A 20,962-nucleotide genomic window follows, 5' to 3' on the forward strand; every position below is an offset into this window, starting at 1 on the left:
TTTCCCATGTCACCCTTCTAGATAATTCCTCCAATAAACTTATCACAGACACTACAACTCTATTTATGGACACGGTACTATTTTGATTGCACAGTGGGGACCACACGGTTTTAACATTTTGCTTCCTCCCCAAGCACAATTTCTGGGGGGACACATAAAAACTCATGGGTTCTATTCATAAAAGGGGACCTGAAGCAGAAGTTCGAAGGATTTTCTTTACATCTTTTCAATTTCTTTTTAGTTCGATCGAAGAAAATGTTCCAAAAAAGATTTTGCTATTTATTTTCATCTTAGTTCTACTTTCTAGGGACCCGATAAAAATATTTTCACTTTTAGTTTCATCTTTAGCTATCCAGATTTGGAAAATCACATACAGTATTTTAGCTTCTTTTTATCTTAAGTTGGATTTCAAGAAAAAGCGAGCGAACCAAAATGGGTTTCACATGAGATCTGGATTCTGTTTGAGGAGTCGAGGTTTACAGTCCCGTATTCGAGCTTTGATCCATGGATTCCTGCTGATTATTCTGGTTGATGTTCTAGTTTCGGCGTTGGATTTTCCTGTAATTGCTGCTTCCGAATAGAAAAATATATTTGAAGAAAGCTACTTAAAGGTTATTCTCTTCTCTGTTCTTACTCATGTGCTTGCTTATATGTTGAATGATCTAGGAGCAAGATGAATGCCCGTATGTGATTAGTTGTAAAATTAAGGTAGTCTTGAAAGCTCTTAAAGCAACATATATTAGAATTTCTCTCTCTACATATATATATATACATATATATATATATATATAGAGAGAGAGAGATATATATATATATATTACAGTTTTTTCAGCTAATTTGTAGTGGTATATTTTAAAAATTTAATTTATTTTGTTGGCATTCTTCCCTTTTAATAGTATATCAATAGGTTGTTTTCAGCATGGTTTGAGGTTTTCTTCGTTCATCACTTTTTGGAAAGAGGATTTAATTTTGTAAATGTATTTTGGTTGATATTGACAGTAGTATTTCCTTTAGATTTTTGGATTTTTAGTTAGTTATTGAGATGATTTGAAAAACTCTTTTAGTCTTTACATTCTTACTATTTAGTTTTTTTTTCATTTTTTTATTTATTATTTTTTGTTCTTTCTTTCTCTTTTTCCTGATTTTGGCGTATTTAAAAGTCAATGTTCTTCTTTAGGTGTTACGTTTTCGATCATCATTGTATTCAATTAGTTTTCTCTATAGTAAGTTAATTTAAGTATTAGAGCAATACAATTAATAGTGACATATGGGCCTTTATCTTGCTTTAGTCATTTATGTTGCTACTTGTTAGGTAGTTCACTTATATGAGGGAATGAGTCTATGTGCTTGATGGTTTTTGAGAAATTGCAAACAGGAGAAAGTTATGAACAAAGAGTGAAAATTGCTTGAATTGGCCGTGGGGTGATGTTAAATATGAAAAATCAGACAGTGAATGTTTAATTGTTTTGCTTTCATTAGTTTTCATAAACGCTAGGAGGATGTTTTAGGGCGACCACACTTGGGTAGGCAATATTAGGATGTTTTATTAGTTTTTGAGGCGAGAGGTCGTTCTCTTAGTTAAATTTGTCCGGGGAATGCCCCGAAGGATTTGTCTATATTTTATTTTAGGGTATGCCTCGAAGTATTTTTATTTGGAGATCGATAGTAGAACTCGTAGTGTTTTTATTTTTATTTTTATTCATCTTTTATTAGGTGGGGATGACCACCTAATTTAGTTTTCATAAAGTTATGAAACCGTAGTGTTTTTATTTTGCTACAATCTACAACAAGGGGATCTAGGATACCTCCTCCATCTCCCCAAACATCCCTACAAACATCAGAAACATACTCCTAAACACATTCATCCTACCCAATTCTATAAAGGAGGATAAGATGATTTGGGAAAACACTGTCAATGGCCTCTTCAGTACCAAATCAACCTACTCTCTTCTTGCCAACACTGCCTCCTCGAAGGGAACAAATACATGCAACAACTACTTGTGAATCTGGAAACTGAAGGCCCCCAATAAGATCAAATCCTTCATATGGCTCCTTTATTATGAAAGGCTTCCCACTGGGGCCTTCCTTCACCATATTGGTGTACATATGAACCCAATGTGTTGTTTCTGTAATCAGACCATTGAGACCTCTGCCCACATATTCTTTGAGTGTCCAAATGCAAAATCCTTCTGGGAAATTGTCCTCAAAGAGTACCATTGAAGCACAAACACAGAACACCTCCTTCAGTAGCAGGTACTGGCCTGCCACATGAGCTACTCTCAAATGAAAGCCTTTCAATAGCATCCTTACATGGGAAGAACTATTCCCCTTTAGCTTTTGACAGATCTGGATCACTAGGAATAATAAATTCTTCAACAAAAAGAAAGACATGGTCCCTGCTAATGTTGTTTTGGCAAAGGCGACTAACTATATCACTATCTCAGTCGACAAATTACCCACAAAAGAGAAACCTATCTGGGTCAAATGGATTCCCCCACCAAGAGACCACTATAAGCTTAACACTGATATGATTGCTATTGGGAATCCGGGCAAGGGATGCGTGTGAGGAGTTTTCAAAAACGCAAGCGGTAACTGGGTACTGGGCTTCATGGGTAGCATGCAACACACTACTAACACACAAGCAGAACTTCTTGTTGTGTTGAGAGGATTGCAGATTGCTGAAGAAATAGGGCTAACACTACTGGAAATCAACACAGATTTTACTGAGGTAATAAAAATGCTTAACAATGAAAATCATGTATTTGACTCAGTTAATTTTGAATGCAAGTCAATTATCCTAAGGCTAGAAGACGTAGTGGTGAAGTACAGTTACAGGGAGACGAATAAAGCAGCTGACCTGTTAGCAAAGAAGGGTGCTAAGAAGGAATTTTTTGATAGACTTTATTTAACAACAGTTCATTCGGTGTTTGCTAATCATGCTTTTTAGGCAGACATCGCAGGAAATGTTTTCTCAAGACAAATTTTGGATTGTAATATTATTACTTTTGATCCTAACGCAGGGAAACACTCCCCCCCCCCCCCGAAAACATTGCTACTGTTTTACCCTAACAGGTAATTTTTAATATATTTTAGAAGAGCTAGTTAACAAAAAAAAACACATATAATATTATCGAATATAATTACTTATTGTCATTTCTCACTGTGAATTATAAGTCTATTCCACAAATTACTATATATTGATAATTCACCATGAAATAGTAAGCAAAATCACCCACACATAATAATATTTTGCAACAATTTCATCTCTAATTCTATCACACAATACCTCCATATTAGTTGAAGACTTGCCTTGCATTTCTAAAGGAATACCAAAAAGCCCATCTCATTCCTCATTCTCTGCAGTAATGTCTTCATTAGCATAATAGTTGAATTCCTTATCGGTAGAAGAATATCGTCAGATGAAATTAAGTATAGCCACGGTAGTTGTAACAAAATGATTCTAGATGTCAAACTTGAAAGATTGCATTGAGCGTAAAATAGAAATAATTTTAAACATATAAAAATATTATTGTTTCCGTAAAAAAGAAGAAGTTAAGTATGCTTAAATTCAAATTCAAAAAGAGTAACTAATTATTAACAACACATAATACATAATTTAATTTTTAAAATTTAAATCCAAAAAGAAACTAATTATTACCTAACCTATCTAACTTTATCGTAAATTGCCAAGTGACCTATTGTGAGATTGTCACTTGGCTTAATGTGGAGGCTTTTTCTTCTTCTTCTTCTTTTAATAATATATAGAGTATGTGATGCAATTGTAAATTTATTACCTATTTGTAGGTAATTTTCATAAATTAGATTTGATAACTATTTTAAAAATTCGAAAATTAATAGCCTACAACAGAAGAAATTATAAACAATTATTTGTAGGAAGAGAATTGATAATTCAAAGAAGGATGTAGATAATTTGCTTTAGTGTGAAAAAAGAAGAAGATAATTTGGAAAGTTACAAGATATTATACAAAGAAAAAATCAAAAAGAAGAAAATTTAAAAAAAAGGAAAGTTACAATATATATATATATATATATATATATATATATATATATATATATGTATGTATGTATGTAATTTTAAAAGAATGGTAGAAACTAGAAACAAAAAAGAAAAGAAAAAGCTTAAATTAGTACGAGACAATTTAAAAAATATAAATTTATGGTGAGGATAGTTTTGTTATGAATAAATTAATTTTCTGCTTCTGCTTCTACTTCTTGGAAGAAGCTGAAATATTCTACTTTTTCCCAAATGTAGAAAAGTCGCTTCTGCGGCTCGCCAAAAGTACTTCTTTATCTTGGCCAAACAACTTAAATTTTTTAAAAAGTATTTTTTTGAGGAAAAAAGTACTTTTGATCTCTGAAAAGCTTGGTCGGCTCTTAGAAATGAATAATATTCTCTTCTTCTATGAAAATGTGTCATTAACGAGCTAGTTTATAATTTTTAGTTTTACCACGCTTTAAAGATAACTATAATAGATACTCCTAATCTGTTTCATCCATACTTTGTAGTCGTCTCCAGTCTAACATTCCATATACTAAACATTATTTTAAATCTCATCACGATAAAGGATCACTTTTTGCTTTTTAACAATTTGAAATAAATTAATTATCAAAGCATAAGAATCAAGCTCTAAGACTACCGGCATGCATATTTATTGAAAAAATTCAGCATGGTATCCTTAAAATGCACACACACATACACATACATAAATTGCAATGTGAAACGTCTCTGTTTATTCTCATTTCTCATTGTCATAACATTGTCATAACTAATTCCCGTGTAAATATAGATGCGGATTTAGAATTTAAATTTTATGGGTTTAACCTTTAAAATTTTTAGCATTGAACTCATTATATTTTTAAAGCTATAGGTTCAAATCTAGCATTTGTTGCAATTTAGTAGATTTTACACATAAATTTATGTTACGCATTGAAAGTTACGAATTCAGTTGAACCGGTCACCTATACGCTACATACGCCCCTGTGTAAATGCATACTTTATTAGCAATATTCGCAAAGTCCACAACCATTATACACACCTAAGGGTGGCAAACGAGCGGATCGGGTGGAGTCGGATACGAGCGGGTCAAAATGGATAATTTTAAAAAACGAATAAATCATCCGACCCAACCCGTATTTGAAACAGATAAAAACGGGTTTATCCAGCGGATAATATGGATATCCATATTGTCCATGACTTCTTAAATATCTTATGAGAGAATTCTCAGTCTTCCAAGCTTGAGGAACTTCAATTTGAGGCTTTACAAATGTAAAAGTTAAGCACATTAGTTATCCATTGGTTAACCATTTTCCAAGTGAATAATATAGTTATTTATCCATATTCGACCCATTTTTAAATAGTTCATTATCCAACCCATTTTTAATGAATAATATGGGTGAATAACCGTTTTCTTTTAACCATTTTGCCACTTATATACACACCTAAACCTACCTTCATTATAAGACTAGTTTTCCTTGCATGTATCTGGTTTTTACCTTAGGATAGATGAGTTTTCATATTATAATTCAATTGCACCAATCTAAATAATTTAAGAGAACTAAGAGGAGATAAAAAAAGACTTAAAAATTTTAAAGGAAGAAAGAATAAAGCTAACGATGAAGCGCGAAAGATCATATCAAACATTATTATAGCATTGCAGATCATGAAAATCTAGTACAACAACAACTATCATTATTACATCGTAATCCCTAACTAATTAGAGTACAGGTAGATTATGCAAAATTTATCATTCTTAAAATGATAGCGTTAAATTGTTTGCTATCAAGCCAAAATAATTATATCTCATATTCATATTCATTTATAAATTCCAAGCTCACTGTATCGAAATATGAATATGATCTACTATGATGAGGCGCACCCACTTTTTTCCCCACCTTTTTTACTAGTTACTTTAGGTCTATATAAATAGTCAGCAAGCTATTAAGAAAATATTTCTATATTAGAACACCAATCTGTAAATTCGATAATATAAAGGGTTATTAATACATAAATTAGATCAATTAAAATAAAAATATCTTAAATTAAGGATTTATGCAACAATCATCGTTTTTTTTTTCTGCTTTCAAAACTTTTATCCTTTTAAAATCTACCTCAAAAGATGACTTCAAAGTTGTAAGATGCACATCGTCAGATTAAAGAGTAATCTAATCGTACGGCTGGAAAGAGTTGTAGTTTTCTAAACCTCCAACCACTAACCAAATGCAAAAACCTAAGTTTTATCGGTCTCTTCATTTGTTTTGGCCATTGTGGGGCCCACCAATCTTAAAATCACCTTCCTCACATTTTCGTTTTTTGTTAATATTATTTTTTCTTACCTCAGAAGTCTCTTCCCACCGAACGAGCTGACGTTAGTCAAAAAGAAACTGAAGAGCAGGATACGGGCACGTACACGTGAGAGCAGAGAATCCAAACCCGGATTCGTTTTCACAGATTAAACCGGATTTGATAAACCAGGTGATACGTCCGGAACTTTGGTAGTAGTAATTCGAGATAGCTTCATTCATGCCGGTTCTCGGTCAAGCAAAAGCGCCACCATTCCAATTCCGAAGAAGAGAGAGAGCGTCATCCGCCGCCGCCGTCGAGTTTCTCTCTCTGAAACCCGCACAGATTCATCTAATCCTTGTAAGATTTTTTTGTTAATTTCTCTTTTGTGAATTGACTTTTTTATTTATTAATAGTATTTGGTGTATAATTTTGATCAAAGTTATTTCAGGTTTGCTGATTTTTTCTTCACTTGCAATATGATTCAGATCAATTATTAATTGGATATTTCAACTGCTACGGAGTAACTTCTTGCAGTTGTGTGTATCTACGGAAGGGGTATAAAGATGGATTTGGTTGCTAGTTGCAAGGTAATTAGGTTTTAATTTCTTATCATTTTGCATTTTTTTTGGTTGAACTGCTAATTTTTTCATTTTCTGGTGCTAATTGTGAATGTTGCTTAGAGTAGTTTAATTTTCATATGTTATGGTGGATTGACTCTTTCTTGAAGTAATGAAATGCTTAGATAATTTTAGTATAATAGTATAACTAGTTCTGGATGATAAAGGTTTAGGAATAGTGATTGGTAAGTGTGTAAATGTTGAAAGAACAAACTAAAATAGAGCACCCACGGGTGTGACTTAGTGGTCAATGAAGTGGTTGAGAATAATTCTTAGGTTAGAATTCCAGCGGAGGCAAAAATACTAGTAGGTGATTTCTTCCCCATGGTCAAGTCTTGGTGGACAGAGTTACTTAGCATCTAGTCTCGGTGCACTACGCTCGCGCTATGCACGGGGTCCGGGGAAGGGCCGGACCACTCCGTGGAATTAGTACCATGTTAAAAAAAAGGGAACAAACTAAAAATAGAAAAGGGCCTAAGCCTTGATGAGTAGTATTACCCGGTAACTGTATTGGTAGGAGGTAGCAGGTACTCTGCGGAATAATTGAGGTGTGCGCAAGATTATCGGACACCACCGTTTCAAAAAGAGAGTAGAAAAGGAAGATGCCCGAGAATGTGAGCATAGTGATAATCCCGTAAGTGGTCTGTCCTGGTGGTGGATTAAGAAATGTACCAAATGATTCTGGTGTTTAGACACTCCAAACGTGCCTGCATTTGTGGAAGCTATATGGGTTATGCGATGGTGTATGTTATGTGTCGAATTGCATGTTGCTTAATATTCTGATTTTAAAATTAAAAATTAAGCAGTTAGCGGTTGGCCTAGTGATTCCTCTTTTATAGGTTCTAGAATCTAGACGTGGTTTATGGAAATATTTTCATATCAATTTACTGACTACTGTCTGCTGCTGGAATTTATGAATTAATTGGTTTTGGTGACAATTGTTTATCTCTTGTAGGATAAATTGGCATATTTTCGGATAAAGGAGCTTAAAGATGTTCTGACTCAACTTGGTCTTTCAAAGCAAGGGAAAAAGCAGGTTTGTAGATTTTCTATGCATTTTGAGGTTTTATGGCTGAAACACGGCTTCTTTGTTTTTTGTTCAGGTAGGTGACTGATGTGTTCGCCTTTCATACAAATCATACCTTGCCACATTATCATTTATGAGAGCGAGACCTGTGATAATGAGCATGGGCATTGCAATTTTTATGACCTGTTATCCTCATTATCTGTATTTTGATTAATTTAGGACTCTTTACTCATGCTGAATTTAGTTAGCCCTCTCGTCGGTCGTTTCCAAATGGTAAATGATGTTACCTGTGCAGCTGTCTCTTCGTGCTTTGAAATAGAAGCCTTAGTTTGGGTATCTGCAAATAGTGTTACAGAATGGGAAGGCTTGTTGGGATTTTTCTCAGCTTAGCATAGAATATATTACGTTATCCCAAAACGTGGGAAGTGGGAGGGCTTCTTTTACCTTTTTGGTTGGCGCATTAGATCTTAGTCTGTCTTCGTTCATGAACAGTTATTCTTTATCTTTCGTCTAGGATCAACATTGTTTATCTTCATGATTAAGCATAGAATAGTTGCATTCTAGCACAACATTTGTTACAGCTACATGTTAGTTTGATGTTTAACGCTAGTGTTTGGTAATGCAGGACCTTGTTGATCGCATATTAGCTACACTTTCTGATGAAAGAGGTGAGCAGCCACATTTCTTGCTTGACGAAACTGCTGGGAAATCTTAGACTTATCTTGTTTGTTGTCGGTTTTCTTTGTGTGTTTCGCCGTTCTATGTTTATCATTCACTTGCCAATCTTGTTCTGGAGTTGGAGGTATCAGGTTTCCTAATTATTTAATCGAATATATCTGCAGCCTGACTCCCTCGTTCTCGTGCAGTTCTTGTGGAACACATGTATGATTTTATTCTGTGTCTGGGATGTTGTAAGGGTTGTAATGCTTGAAATTATCTTTCATAATTAAATCTTACCCATTGTCTTGGTGATCATTGTTTGATAATAGTGAAAAGCTTAAAACTCCACTTTTCAAATATTTGTTAATTGAGGGGTTATTCTGTGTGTGTTTTTCATGTTTAGTGTGCTTGTACATGCATTATTTCTGAATCTCGCTTTTAGCAGGTGGATTTGTTTGCGATCATGGTTTTTTGATAACTGATTCTCACATACCTTTTTGATGCTGAACAGTTTCAGGAATGTGGCCAAAGAAAAACAGTGTTGGGAAGGAAGATGTTGCAAAGCTTGTTGATGACATTTACAGGTATAAAGCAGTTACAATCTCAGGATACACCTATCGGAAAGGGGAGAGATGGACTTTGATATTTAAGTCTCCCTATTCCGTTGTTTCATTCAGTTGGACATGTCTGACAACATTATTTTCTCATGAATTTTAAATGAATTGCACTTAGGCATAAGTGAGACTTTTGCCTCATAATTGGTACTGAGGAAGAAATTCTTCTGTTTTATTCATAGTGATCTTTCTTTGTCTCCCAGAAAAATGCAGGTGGGTGGGGCCACTGAGCTAGCATCGAAGTCACAAGTCGTCTCAGATAGTAGTAATGTGAAGTTAAAAGAGGAAATTGAAGACTCTTCTTACCATATGAAAATTCGCTGTGTGTGCGCAAGCTCGTTACAAACTGAAACAATGATTCAGGTTTTACTTTTGTACTAATTCTCTTGTCTCCCTTACTTATACTTATGCATACTTATATTTTCGATATACTATTGACTGGGTAGAGCTCCTCTTGTGCTGAGATTCTCTTTCAAAAGATATACCAAATCTGCTTATGTACTATGAATCTCATTATTTGCTTATAATATTTCCTAGTTAGGCTTTTACAGAATTGGATCTTTTGCATGTTGGACTATCATGCTCATCTGTAAATTGCATTTTTATTGCTGCTATGATGAAAATCATCTTGTTCATTCGTACATTACTGTGATTTCAGCATAAAGTATGCCCTTTTTAATTTTTAAATATCTATCACGATGAGGGGTTATGTATTTCTTGTGTGTGATGAGGTGCATTGTGTCAGCCCGAGCTTATTATTTTCCCAACCAGCCTAAGCATTTGAAGCTTCCATTTCTTGTACGCGATGTATCACATTTGTGTCTCATGATGTAATCTTGCTTGCAGTGTGAAGACAGAAGATGTCACACTTGGCAACATGTGCGTTGTGTTATTATACCAGATAAGCCTATGGAGGGTGGTGATCCACCAATTCCGCCTACAACTTTTTACTGTGAATTGTGCAGATTGGGTCGCGCTGACCCGTAAGTGTCACTTTTAGTGTTTACTTCACTTTTATCTGGTTCCATTAACAGAAGGAATTGTGTGATATGGCCGTGTTTCCTTTGTCTTTTAATGGGTGCTGCATTTAGTCACATATCTTCATTTTGAGGATTATTCTTTACAAATAAATCGTGTTCTAGAAATCTCTAGATGTCAAACATGCAGGTGTTTGCTTCTACTTTCTATTTAAATATTCTAGTTCTCTTCCACTCAAAAAAGTTATCTTTTAACATTATTTAGTTATAAATCTTTGACATCTTAAGTAGGTCAATTTGACATTAAGGCTATATTTTGGCTTTTCCCTCCACTGGATGAGCCAATGTGTTGGACCGATTGACAAGAGAACTAGGCTGCCTCCCCCTTATTTTAGGTAGAAACCAAGGGTACTAATGGGGCATAGGGGTGGTCTCGTTTTATCTGTTAGTACAGTGATGTGATCTAGGAGTTGTGAGAGTTGTTAGTGGCAACTGATTTAAGAACCTTAAATGATCTAACCTGTATGTTATTTTCTGCAGTTGGTCTGAAATTCACTGGGGGTAAACATTTCCCTTATATTGTACTTTTCGCATCCATAACATGTGAAGTCTGAGTAGCATTTTTTCCAGTGTAGCTTGTTATCCATAAGCCTGGTAAACAAGTGGGTGCTAACCTTGAATTTTGAGTGCATGGGAATAAGATCTGACACTTTATTTACCATGGATATGGCTACACAAATGACCATGTGATGCGGCTTTACATTGTTATATGAATACTTTATATGGTATTGCTTGTTTTACCTTCCATAACTGAATTCTCTATATGCAGCTTCTGGGTGACAATGGGACACCCTTTATACCCTGCAAAGTTGTCTATTACAAGCGTTCCTGCCGATGGGTGAGTTACCTGCAACTTTGTTTCAGCTATCTGTTCTCTATTATTGCTGGTACAGTTCTTATTACTTGGGCTTATTTTGTTTAAGGTGTTGACAGGCAGTTTCTATTGCCTGTTTTGGTGACTATTAATAAAGAGAATTTTTTGTTTGTTTTCCCCTGAAATGATGTCAAAGGACCGCCTTTGATTGCCACAAATTGATTGGTGCACTTGCATATTCTTCTTGCTATTCCATGTGGGGTTTTTTTTTTGGGGGGGGGGGGTGCAAAAAAAAGTATAAGAAGACAACTTTTCTATTGTCTGCTTTTGATATTAGGGTAAGTCGTTTGTGGTTAGTGAATTACGAAAATTTGTCAAAAGACTTAACGCTAGTTTAATCTTGTATCTTGTGCATGCACGATTTTTATTTAGTGTATAAGTGGATGTCTTGGGTTTGTGTTTGCATCTGTATCTGTTGCAAGTGGCCTCTAAACACTTCCAACCGAGAGGTTGTGAGTTCGAGTCTTCCCAAGAGCAAGGTGGGAAGTTCTTGGAGGGAAGGATGCCGGGGGTCTATTTGGAAACAGTCTCTCTACCCTAGGGTAGGGGTAAGGTCTGCGTACACACTACCCTCCCCAGACCCCACTAAGTGGGATTATACTGGGTTGTTGTTGTTGTTGTTGTTGTTGGTATATGTATTGGGAAAAAACTGAGTTTATATTATCTTACTTGCTGAATTATTTGTTCTATCATCCACATGGCATGTTCTGTTTTCCTATTGTTTTGCATTTGTAGCCATGCAAGTATGTTATCGCTTTCCTAGTCACTCATCTCTTCTGTGTATTTTCAGCACGAACCCTGTGCAGAGTATTGAGAAAACATTTCAGATAACTAGAGCTGACAGAGACTTGTTGGCAAAACAGGAATATGATCTCCAGGTTGTTGGTTCTCTTAGTGATGGTTTCAGATTGAAAAAAGTCCTTTTGTATTCATTGTGTTTTGTTCTACAAACTTGTCAGGCTTGGTGCATGCTTCTCAACGACAAGGTACAATTTAGGATGCAGTGGCCTCAATATGCAGATTTGCAGGTGAATGGTATGCTCTGTCCTATGTTGCTGCTTTTTAATCCTGCTCCAATTGGAAGTAAATGCTGAAATTATATCTTTCCTCAATAGTTTTCTTCTGTTTTCAATAGTATTATGTCTTAGTTATGTTTGTCTCTCTAGTTTATTGTTTTTTGGCCTTAAAGAACTCAGGGGGTGACATAAACCTGAGATAGTGTTCTGGGTTTCTTTCTTACCTTTCTTAACTTAAAATATTGTTTGTGTAATTTTTTCCTGTGTGGTTCTGCTGCAAAGATTCAATTGCCATAAATGCAGTGAAGATTGCATTTACATTTTCTTTCCAGAAGATCTTTTCCCTGTGTATTAACTTCAGTTGAATCTCAACCAACAGGGGTTCCTGTACGGGCGATAAATAGACCTGGCTCTCAATTGTTGGGTGCTAATGGTCGAGATGACGGCCCTATAGTGAGTATTAATAGCATGCTCTTTTATTTATGCTTCTTGGGGAGTGAATATGTGTGTGTTTTGGTATTTTGAAATGGAAAAAGTAGCAAATTATAGTATGTCTCATATGGACTCTAAATTAATGTGTGATTCAAGTCCGGAAAATTGATCAAATTTCCAGAGAAGCAAAAGGAACTAAATTTTGGGATAGAGCATATATCCTTGTTTGTTTTTAGGAACAGTTACAGTACAACTGTGATTCATTTCAGAGGCATTTCTCTTAATATATGCCTTACCATTTTATCAGATCACACCATGCACCAGAGATGGAATCAACAAAATCACATTAACAGGATGCGATGCTCGTGTCTTTTGCTTGGGGGTTAGACTTGTGAAGCGGCGTACTGTTCAACAGGTAGTCAAGTTTGACCAGCATTATGCAATGTAAATTATCTCTTGCAAAGTAACTTTTTAACCTGCTCTTATTCAGTATTCAGTTGAAGTTTGAATTTGGAAATTTTCAATTTGTTGACAAGTCAAAAATATTTTTTCACTAAAAGCACACTAGTCCGATGTCAAAGGTATTTACAGTTTTTTTGGGGTATTGCACATTAACGGCATATGGGTAGTTTGCATGTAGATTGCACATCTTATTAGGTATCATACTAATCCAGGTTGGTGCCGAGTCAATACACTGCATTCATAACGCACCATACTCCGTATTACACAATTGCACACCCTTTCCGTTACTTCATGTCCCAATCTATGTGATACTTTTTCATTTTAAGTCTGTCCAAAGGTATAATACTTTCCTCATTTAGAAGCAATTTACTTTTGAACTTTCCATTTTATTTTAGTGAGATGTTTTATAGCAACATCTACTTCTACTACTATTACATAAGAGAGGATAAACAGTTGATGGTCAACATGCCTGCTTGGCACCTAAAGGGCGTTTTGGTAATTTCAGTTAAAATGGAGCAATATGATTGCTTAAAAAGGAACTTTACTGTAGCTTCAGCATAATCTTTGAGTGTTTTGACTAAATTGCCCCTGGGCTTATGTCATCAACCATCACCACACACTTCTACACTCTAATCCCTCACGTGGGCCCCATGTCCCACCCACCCAACTTTCTCCCTAATAGTTCAGTGATGCACTTGGAGGTCCCATTTATCTTTCCCATTTCTGCGCTTGATTTATATTGTTTCAGTGTTGATTGATTAGAGTAACTAATATGTGATATTTAGTACTATTATTTACTCAAAAAAATAATACCTCATAAATTTTAATATCTAAATGTGAATTTTTTACTTTAATTATCTCAAAAGTTTAATGTAACTTGTGAAATTATTGTTACTTTTGCTGGTAATTTATTTTTGTTTAAAAAAGTCTCTCATTAAAAGAATCCCTATTAAATTTATTGGCATCAATTCCATTGAGCTATCTCTTACATTGCATATATATTGTTTGTCAACATCGTAATTTTTAGTTTATTCTTGAAATCTTACATGATCAAGCAATTAAAAAAATGAACATTATTTATTAGTCTATCTCGTAGACATATAAAAAGAGCATTTTAAATTTTTAATAAAGCATAATATTTATTAATAATGACGTCATAAGAAAGAATAAAGAAGAAAAATATACAATAAATCACAAATTACTACAATATACGTATGCAGTAAGAAAAATGAAAGCGGGAAAGTATGCATAAGAAGGGAAAAAGGGGAAGGAGTACAAGCAATTGCAGTAGCAGCAAGAAGACTCTATAGATGAAACAATAAAAAGGGTTAAAAAGATTCACAGTAAGAGAAAGTATGCAAGAGAAAGTATGAAGTAGGCAGAAAAAAAAAAGGTAAAAGGAGCACCGGAGCTAGAATTAGGAGCAAGAAGTATGTTCTGTGAGGAGGAAAAGAGTTTTTTAAAAAAAATATATTTTAAAAAGAAAAAATAAGATTTGAAATTTCATATGGTAATTATACTATATCATTACCATTAATTCTTTATTGCCTTTGATAATTGCAGAGTATAGTTACCTCATTTTAATTATGCATAATTTCATGTGGACTAAGTAATTAAATGTATAGACAAACATGTCAAATTTTGTAATTACATTAAACTACACTCAAATTAAATTACATAAAAACTTCTCAAACAAGCTCTGAGGGTTTAAATATTTGAGCTTCAAATTATCTGTGTATATTATATTTTTTGAGTTAAGTATGATTTATGATTAAATTTAATAGTTTTACAATTTAGCTCTGGTTATATTTTAATACAATTGGCTGTGCTGGAGGGATATGGGAAAACAGAGTTGGGGGAAGAGGATGGTAGAGGCGAGGAACAACTTGGGGAGTGTAAAAACAAAAAGGATGAGAAATCAAAAAAGTTGTAGTGTTCTACTGACCGCGATAAAAGGTGGTGAGAGGGAGGGACTGGATCGGAGAGAGTTTGTAAAAGTGTGTGCTTTGCAGCACCTATGATGTTCTACGTAGGCAGTATAGGAAGGGGAGAGAAGATATTCTGGGTTTTATAGACAATTGAGTACCTTCATAGAGAATTATTTGTGAAGATTTACTATAGTATACATCTTGTATGCATGGAATTTTTATTACTTTATTGAAAATAAAGAATAATAGATTTGTAACCTGGAAGATGAAAGTAGCGGAAATGAGGATGTTGAGATGTATGTATGGGCGTACTAGGAGGGATATGATTAGGAATGAAGATATTCCGGACAAGGTGACAAGATGCGGGAAGCGAGACTTAGATGGTTCGGGCATTGAAGAGGAGATGCACAGATGCTCCAGTGAGGAGGTGTGAGAAGTTGATTGTGGTGGGTCTTAGGAGAGGTAAAGTTAGGTTGAAGAAGTATTGGGGAAAGGTAATCAGGCAAGACATGGCACATCTTCAGCTTACCGAGGACATGACCTTTGATAGGAGGTTGTAGTGGTCGAGGATAAGGATAGTAGGTTAGTAAGTAGTCGAGCGTATTTCCTTTTCAAACCTGTATTTCTTTTCCATGCCTGTAGTACTAGTGTTCTCGTATTTCCTATTCTTAGGTTTCTATTACTATCGGTTGTTTCTTTTGTTTCGGTTATATTATTTTTCTGGTTGTTGTTACTGGTTCTCTTTTCATCTTTCTTTGTCATAACTGTTATGATTTTGCATTCCTTGAGTCGAGAGTCTATCAAAAATAACCTCTCTGCCTTCACACGGTAGGGGTATGGTCTGCGTACACTCTACACTCCTAGTGGGATTATATTGGTTATGTTGTTGCTATTGTTGTGTATTTGTAACTTGACCTCTAGCCTAGATCAACTCAAGTTAAATGAAGTCTCTATCGTTATGCTCAAAAAATCAAATATGAAACTTCATACACCTTAAAGTTCATACAATTCAACTGAATTTTATGAAAGTCTTTCATTTGCTTTTTTTTTTTTCATGTAAGTTTGGTTTTCCCAAAATGTGTTGTACGCATGGAATTTTTATCACTTTATTGAAAATAAAGAACAGTAAATTTGTACCTTGGCCTCTGGCCTAGATCAACCCAAGTTAAATGAAGTCTATTTCGTACTGCTTAAAATATCAAATATGAAACTTCATACACTTTAAAGTTCATAAAATTCAACTGAGTCTTATTAAAGCCTTTCATTCGTTTTTTTAACCTGGAAGTCTGATTTTCCCAAAGTGTATCCTAATTTTGGCCTGATTCTTCTTCTGGAACCCCCTTGAAAGATATTGTCTCTCGTGTAAACAAGGTGCTCTGCCAACTGAGCTATAGCATTTATTGCTTGTGAGTAATGTTTTACTAGGTGTCAAGGTCTTAAATTGAAACAAAAGTTGATCCAAAAGCAAACCAAGTATCTTACAGACAATTAAACAATCAGCAGTTTTCATGATCTCAAGATTATACTATGGCTATAGCTTTCCAGTTCTGGCACTAATATATTCCAGATATTGTTATAAAAAGAATAGATCCTGATAGCTTTCCATTTACATGAACTAGACATGTTAATATACAAGGGATCTTCTGTATAGACTGTTTTATGGTTTCTGATATAATTTTTTTTATTGTTAGGTTCTTAGTTTGATCCCAAAGGAGTCAGATGGTGAGCAGTTTGAAGATGCTCTTACTCGCGTTCGTCGTTGTGTTGGTGGTGGGACGGCCACTGAAAATGCCGATAGTGATAGTGATCTGGAAGTGGTTGCTGATTGTATTCCTGTCAATCTTCGCTGCCCTGTAAGTGCATATCAAACTTATAATCCTGTTGCTTGCATCATCTATTATTTTGTGTTGTTAAGTTAATCACTGTGTTATCTCTACATCCATGCCCCTTCAGAGTTAGATAATCAAGCTGCAAGCTTGTGCAATTGCACACAATGTGGCCTTAGTCGACCCCTAGAGCTCTATTTGTGAATCAAGAGCCACCACTAGCCACAATCTTAGCTAGCGTTTGGGCATAGATTTGATTGAAACTTGAAAAAAGAGTTTTTGAAGTTGTGTTGAAAAATAATTTTTGAAAGTTGAACTTGTGTTTGGACATGCATTTTATTTGAAGAAAAGTTGAAGTTTTGTGAGTGGAAGAATTTCACCCAAAAACTGCCCTAAACCAGTTTTTGGGAACTTGTAAATTTTAGAATTTTTTCCCCAAAACATGATCATATTTCATAAACAAAAATTGTTCTCAATTTTTTTTGAATAAATGAAGCCAAAATTTATGGCCAAACGGGAGCTTAGTCTTGGATGTTATTTAAGTGTTTATTTTATTGTTTGAACAAGAAACCATAGGATTGACATTTAGGTATCACCTGATCAAGAAAACATGGTGCACGGGCTCCCGAGAGGCCTTCCTACTGTACTGGTGTCCACCTTGTATCCTGCTATTATTATGTGAATTAATTTCTCTGGAGGAGGATAGCTTGTCAATATTTTCAATGTTTTTCTTCTATTTGGATTCTATCCTCTGTATGGCCTTGTTGCAATATTTTATTTGCTGTGTAGTGCAGCACGAGTCATAGAGTGCTCAATTTTTTATGTATGTGCATTACAGATGAGCGGTTCAAGGATGAAAGTTGCTGGAAGATTCAAACCTTGTATACACATGGGCTGCTTTGATCTTGAAGTCTTTGTTGAAATGAATCAAAGGTCAAGGAAGGCAAGGAACTATGACCCAGAACTAGATGTTTCCGCCAGCATAATATCTGAGTTTCCATCATATTATCCACCGAATATTGTTTGTTTACAAATCTTGTTCATGTGATGCAGTGGCAATGCCCCATCTGTCTCAAGAACTACGCTTTGGAGCATGTCATCATAGATCCATATTTCAATCGAATCACTTCTCAGGTATTGCTAGTTTTTGTTTATGATAATAATTATGTCTTAACCTTCTTTAGCTGATTTTTCACTCGGTTTTGCGGTACAGCTGCGAAGTTGTGGAGAAGATGTTGCAGAAATTGAAGTGAAACCTGATGGTTCTTGGCGTGCAAAGATAGAAGGTGATCGACGGAGTCTTGGGGATCTTGGGTGCTGGCACTTACCTGATGGGAGCCTGAGCGAATCTCTAGATATAGAGTCGAAACCTAAGCCCGAAATTCTTAAGCAGATTAAACAGGAAGGAGGCTCTGATGGCAATGGTCTTAAAGTTGGATTGAGGAAGAACATAAATGGTTTGTGGGAAATCAGCAAACCGGAAGACCAGACATTTTCATCTGGAAGTAGATTGAGAGACAATTTTGGTCAGGATATTATTCCAATGAGCAGCGGTGCCACCGGTAGTGGCAAAGAAGGTGAAGATGCCAGCGTTAATCAAGATGGCAATGGGAACCTTGACTTTTCGAACAATGCGTTTGATCTTGAGGCCATTTCTCTTATTGACCCAACATATGGTTTTGGCAACGGAAATCCATCGGTACCAGCAGGAGATGCCGAAGTTATTGTACTAAGTGATTCTGAAGAAGAAAATGAGCCAATTATCTCATCTGGGCCTATCTTTAATAACAACCATAATGATGCACCTGTAGTTCCTTTTCCAGGTCAGTCACAAGGAATTCCAGATGCTTTTCATGACTCTACGCTGGTTAACAGTGGGAATTCATGCCTGGGGCTGTTCAATTCTAATGATGATGAATTTGGGATGAACATGTGGTCTTTGCCTTCTGGAACCCAAGGGGGCCCTGGTTTTCAGTTATTTAGTTCTGATGCTGATGTTTCAGGATCTTTAGTAGATGTGCAGCATGGTTCTATTAACTGTCCCAGTTCTCTCGGTGGCTATGGGTTGGCTGCAGATACTGGCATTGGATCTACTTCTCTTCTTCCTGAAACATATGCAAATCGCCCCAATGCTAATATAAATGACAGTTTAGTTGATAATCCCCTAGCATTTAGTGGTAATGATCCCTCACTTCAGATATTTCTTCCTACTAGACCATCTGATACGTCAGTTGAGGCTACGAGGGATCAACCTGATGTTTCAAATGGCGTTGGTACTGAGGATTGGATATCACTTCGACTTGGTGGTGATGGAGGTGTTCATGGTGATTCTGTTGCAAATGGGTTAAGCTCTGGGCAGCAAGTACAAACAAAAGACACTGCCTTGGACTCATTGGCTGACACTGGTATCTTCTTGTTCTCCCTTTTTTTTTCTTTTCTTTTGTGGTGGTGGTTTGGGGGGGGGGGTCTCATTATCCCATTATGTCAGAATTTACATTGCGGGTCCTGCTAAAAAATATATAACGGGTAAATTGACCAGAATTAACTGGTTAAGCAGCTAGTCTTGTTTGGATTTACAACAGCGCTAGTTGGGAAGCTCCAGTATAAGCACAATTCACAGAACTTAAGTAGTGCCATGTAGCTCTTTTACAGTTATTTTCTTTTCGGTGCAGTATGTCTACCTATCCTGGTAGATGATATTCTTACAAAAGAGAATGTGTTATCAGTAGTTCTTTTTTGATTCATGTATTGGAGCTTTTCTAAATGTAGGCAGTGATGCTACTGTTTGTGCAGCTTCATTGCTTCTTGGTATGAATGACAGCAGACCAACTAAGAGCAGTAGAGAACGATCAGATAGTCCTTTTACATTTCCTCGTCAACGTCGTTCTGTAAGACCAAGATTGTATCTAAGTATTGATTCGGATTCTGAATAGGAGCAGATTCCATGGTGGCAGGACAATGATTATTTTTGCTCAGCAAAGTATGTGGATGTGACAAGATGAGCTCTTGCTAGTGCGCACACATCGATCAACAGGAAACCGCTCTGTTACATCACTGCTGGCACCTAGGAGTTCTCTTATTTGTAGGTACTCCACTCTGCAAATTCGTATTAATATGTATTCATGTTTGTTCATTTCAGATTCCTAATTCCCTGGCGCCCTCACCTCTCTCCTTTATGTTGCGAGCAGGACCGGAACACATTCTTTTCTCTTCCATTTCCTGGATGATTCCCCAGAGGGTGATCGCTAGTGAATTGTACATTTGGACAGCTTAGCTCAGTACAAAAAGTAACATCCACTGGTAAATCAACTTTGGATATAGAGGGGAGGCATTTTAGTGATTCAAAATCTCCTTTTGCCTTGTGGGAAGCCAATAGCCTGTAAATCTTTTAACTAATTTGTAGAAAGTATAATGTATTAATCGGTCTAGCTCAATGGACGGTGGATAGCGCCAGATTGTGCATGAGTGCACGATGTGAAAATGAGGTTAAATCTCGTGATATTTTTGGTGCGAGGAAAGGTAGGAGGGACTGAAGACACTGAGGTTTTTTGCTCCCAGTCCAATGTATTTGGAATGAGAAAGGAATGCAAAACTCATGATAGAGTTGTATGATTATGTGTGATATGAAGGCGGAGGAAAACTGTGCCCAACCCTTATGTGAAAATGATAACCTGACCCTTGTTTCTTGTTTGTAAAGCATATTGATAAGCTGACTCAGTTGATATTTGCTAGTTTATTCCTCCTTGACACCTTAATATCATAAATTTTGGCGGGTTAAACTGTGGTATAAATGACTGCAATCTAAAGACACAAAAGCCGAGAGCATTTCTATCATATGGTCTATCTTTAGAAAAGCCAGTTTCTCTCCTTTAAAACTGGCTTTTGAAGGACAAGTGTCTTATGAGCGCAAGTGTTCATAAGATCTGTTATACGATTTCTATCATAAAAGATCTGTAAAACACTTGCACTGCAAAAGGACACTTGCGATTCTCTCCAAAGGCAATAGTTCACTGCAAAAGCAGAAACACAACAGAACATAATCTCACATCTCTATCTGTCGCTCCAGATGGTACTTCCGTAGTTTTACCTTTGAGGTACATCAGCTTCTTTAAACGTGCCACAAGGGAACAATGCCCTCCTTTAAAACTGGCTTTTGATGTCCACA

General features: G+C 35.8%; 1 protein-coding gene across 9 annotated transcripts; it reads left to right on the forward strand.

Annotated features, from left to right (window-relative positions):
* The first annotated feature begins 6,359 nt into the window (after positions 1-6,359).
* LOC107785075 (E3 SUMO-protein ligase SIZ1) lies at positions 6,360-20,576 on the forward strand. Of its 9 annotated transcripts, none has more exons than XM_075237238.1 (18): positions 6,360-6,661; positions 6,790-6,891; positions 7,877-7,957; positions 8,574-8,616; positions 9,120-9,192; positions 9,426-9,585; positions 10,069-10,205; positions 11,029-11,097; positions 11,924-12,011; positions 12,093-12,168; positions 12,529-12,602; positions 12,889-12,996; positions 16,663-16,824; positions 17,636-17,740; positions 17,851-17,931; positions 18,011-19,202; positions 19,591-19,883; positions 19,986-20,576. In XM_075237238.1, the coding sequence occupies exons 2-17, from the start codon at positions 6,868-6,870 to the stop codon at positions 19,728-19,730; spliced, it is 2,613 nt and encodes an 870-aa protein (XP_075093339.1). In that variant the 5' UTR covers positions 6,360-6,661; positions 6,790-6,867; the 3' UTR covers positions 19,731-19,883; positions 19,986-20,576. The 9 variants fall into 9 exon arrangements, with proteins under 9 accessions (XP_075093339.1, XP_075093336.1, XP_075093337.1 ...); XM_075237235.1 differs by having other exon boundaries at positions 6,379-6,661; positions 19,567-19,883; XM_075237236.1 differs by having other exon boundaries at positions 6,379-6,661; positions 19,567-19,879.
* The last annotated feature ends 386 nt before the right edge of the window (positions 20,577-20,962 follow it).

The sequence above is a fragment of the Nicotiana tabacum genome, chromosome 18 (genome assembly GCF_000715075.1).
Source record: "Nicotiana tabacum cultivar K326 chromosome 18, ASM71507v2, whole genome shotgun sequence".
NCBI classification, from domain to species: domain Eukaryota; kingdom Viridiplantae; phylum Streptophyta; class Magnoliopsida; order Solanales; family Solanaceae; genus Nicotiana; species Nicotiana tabacum.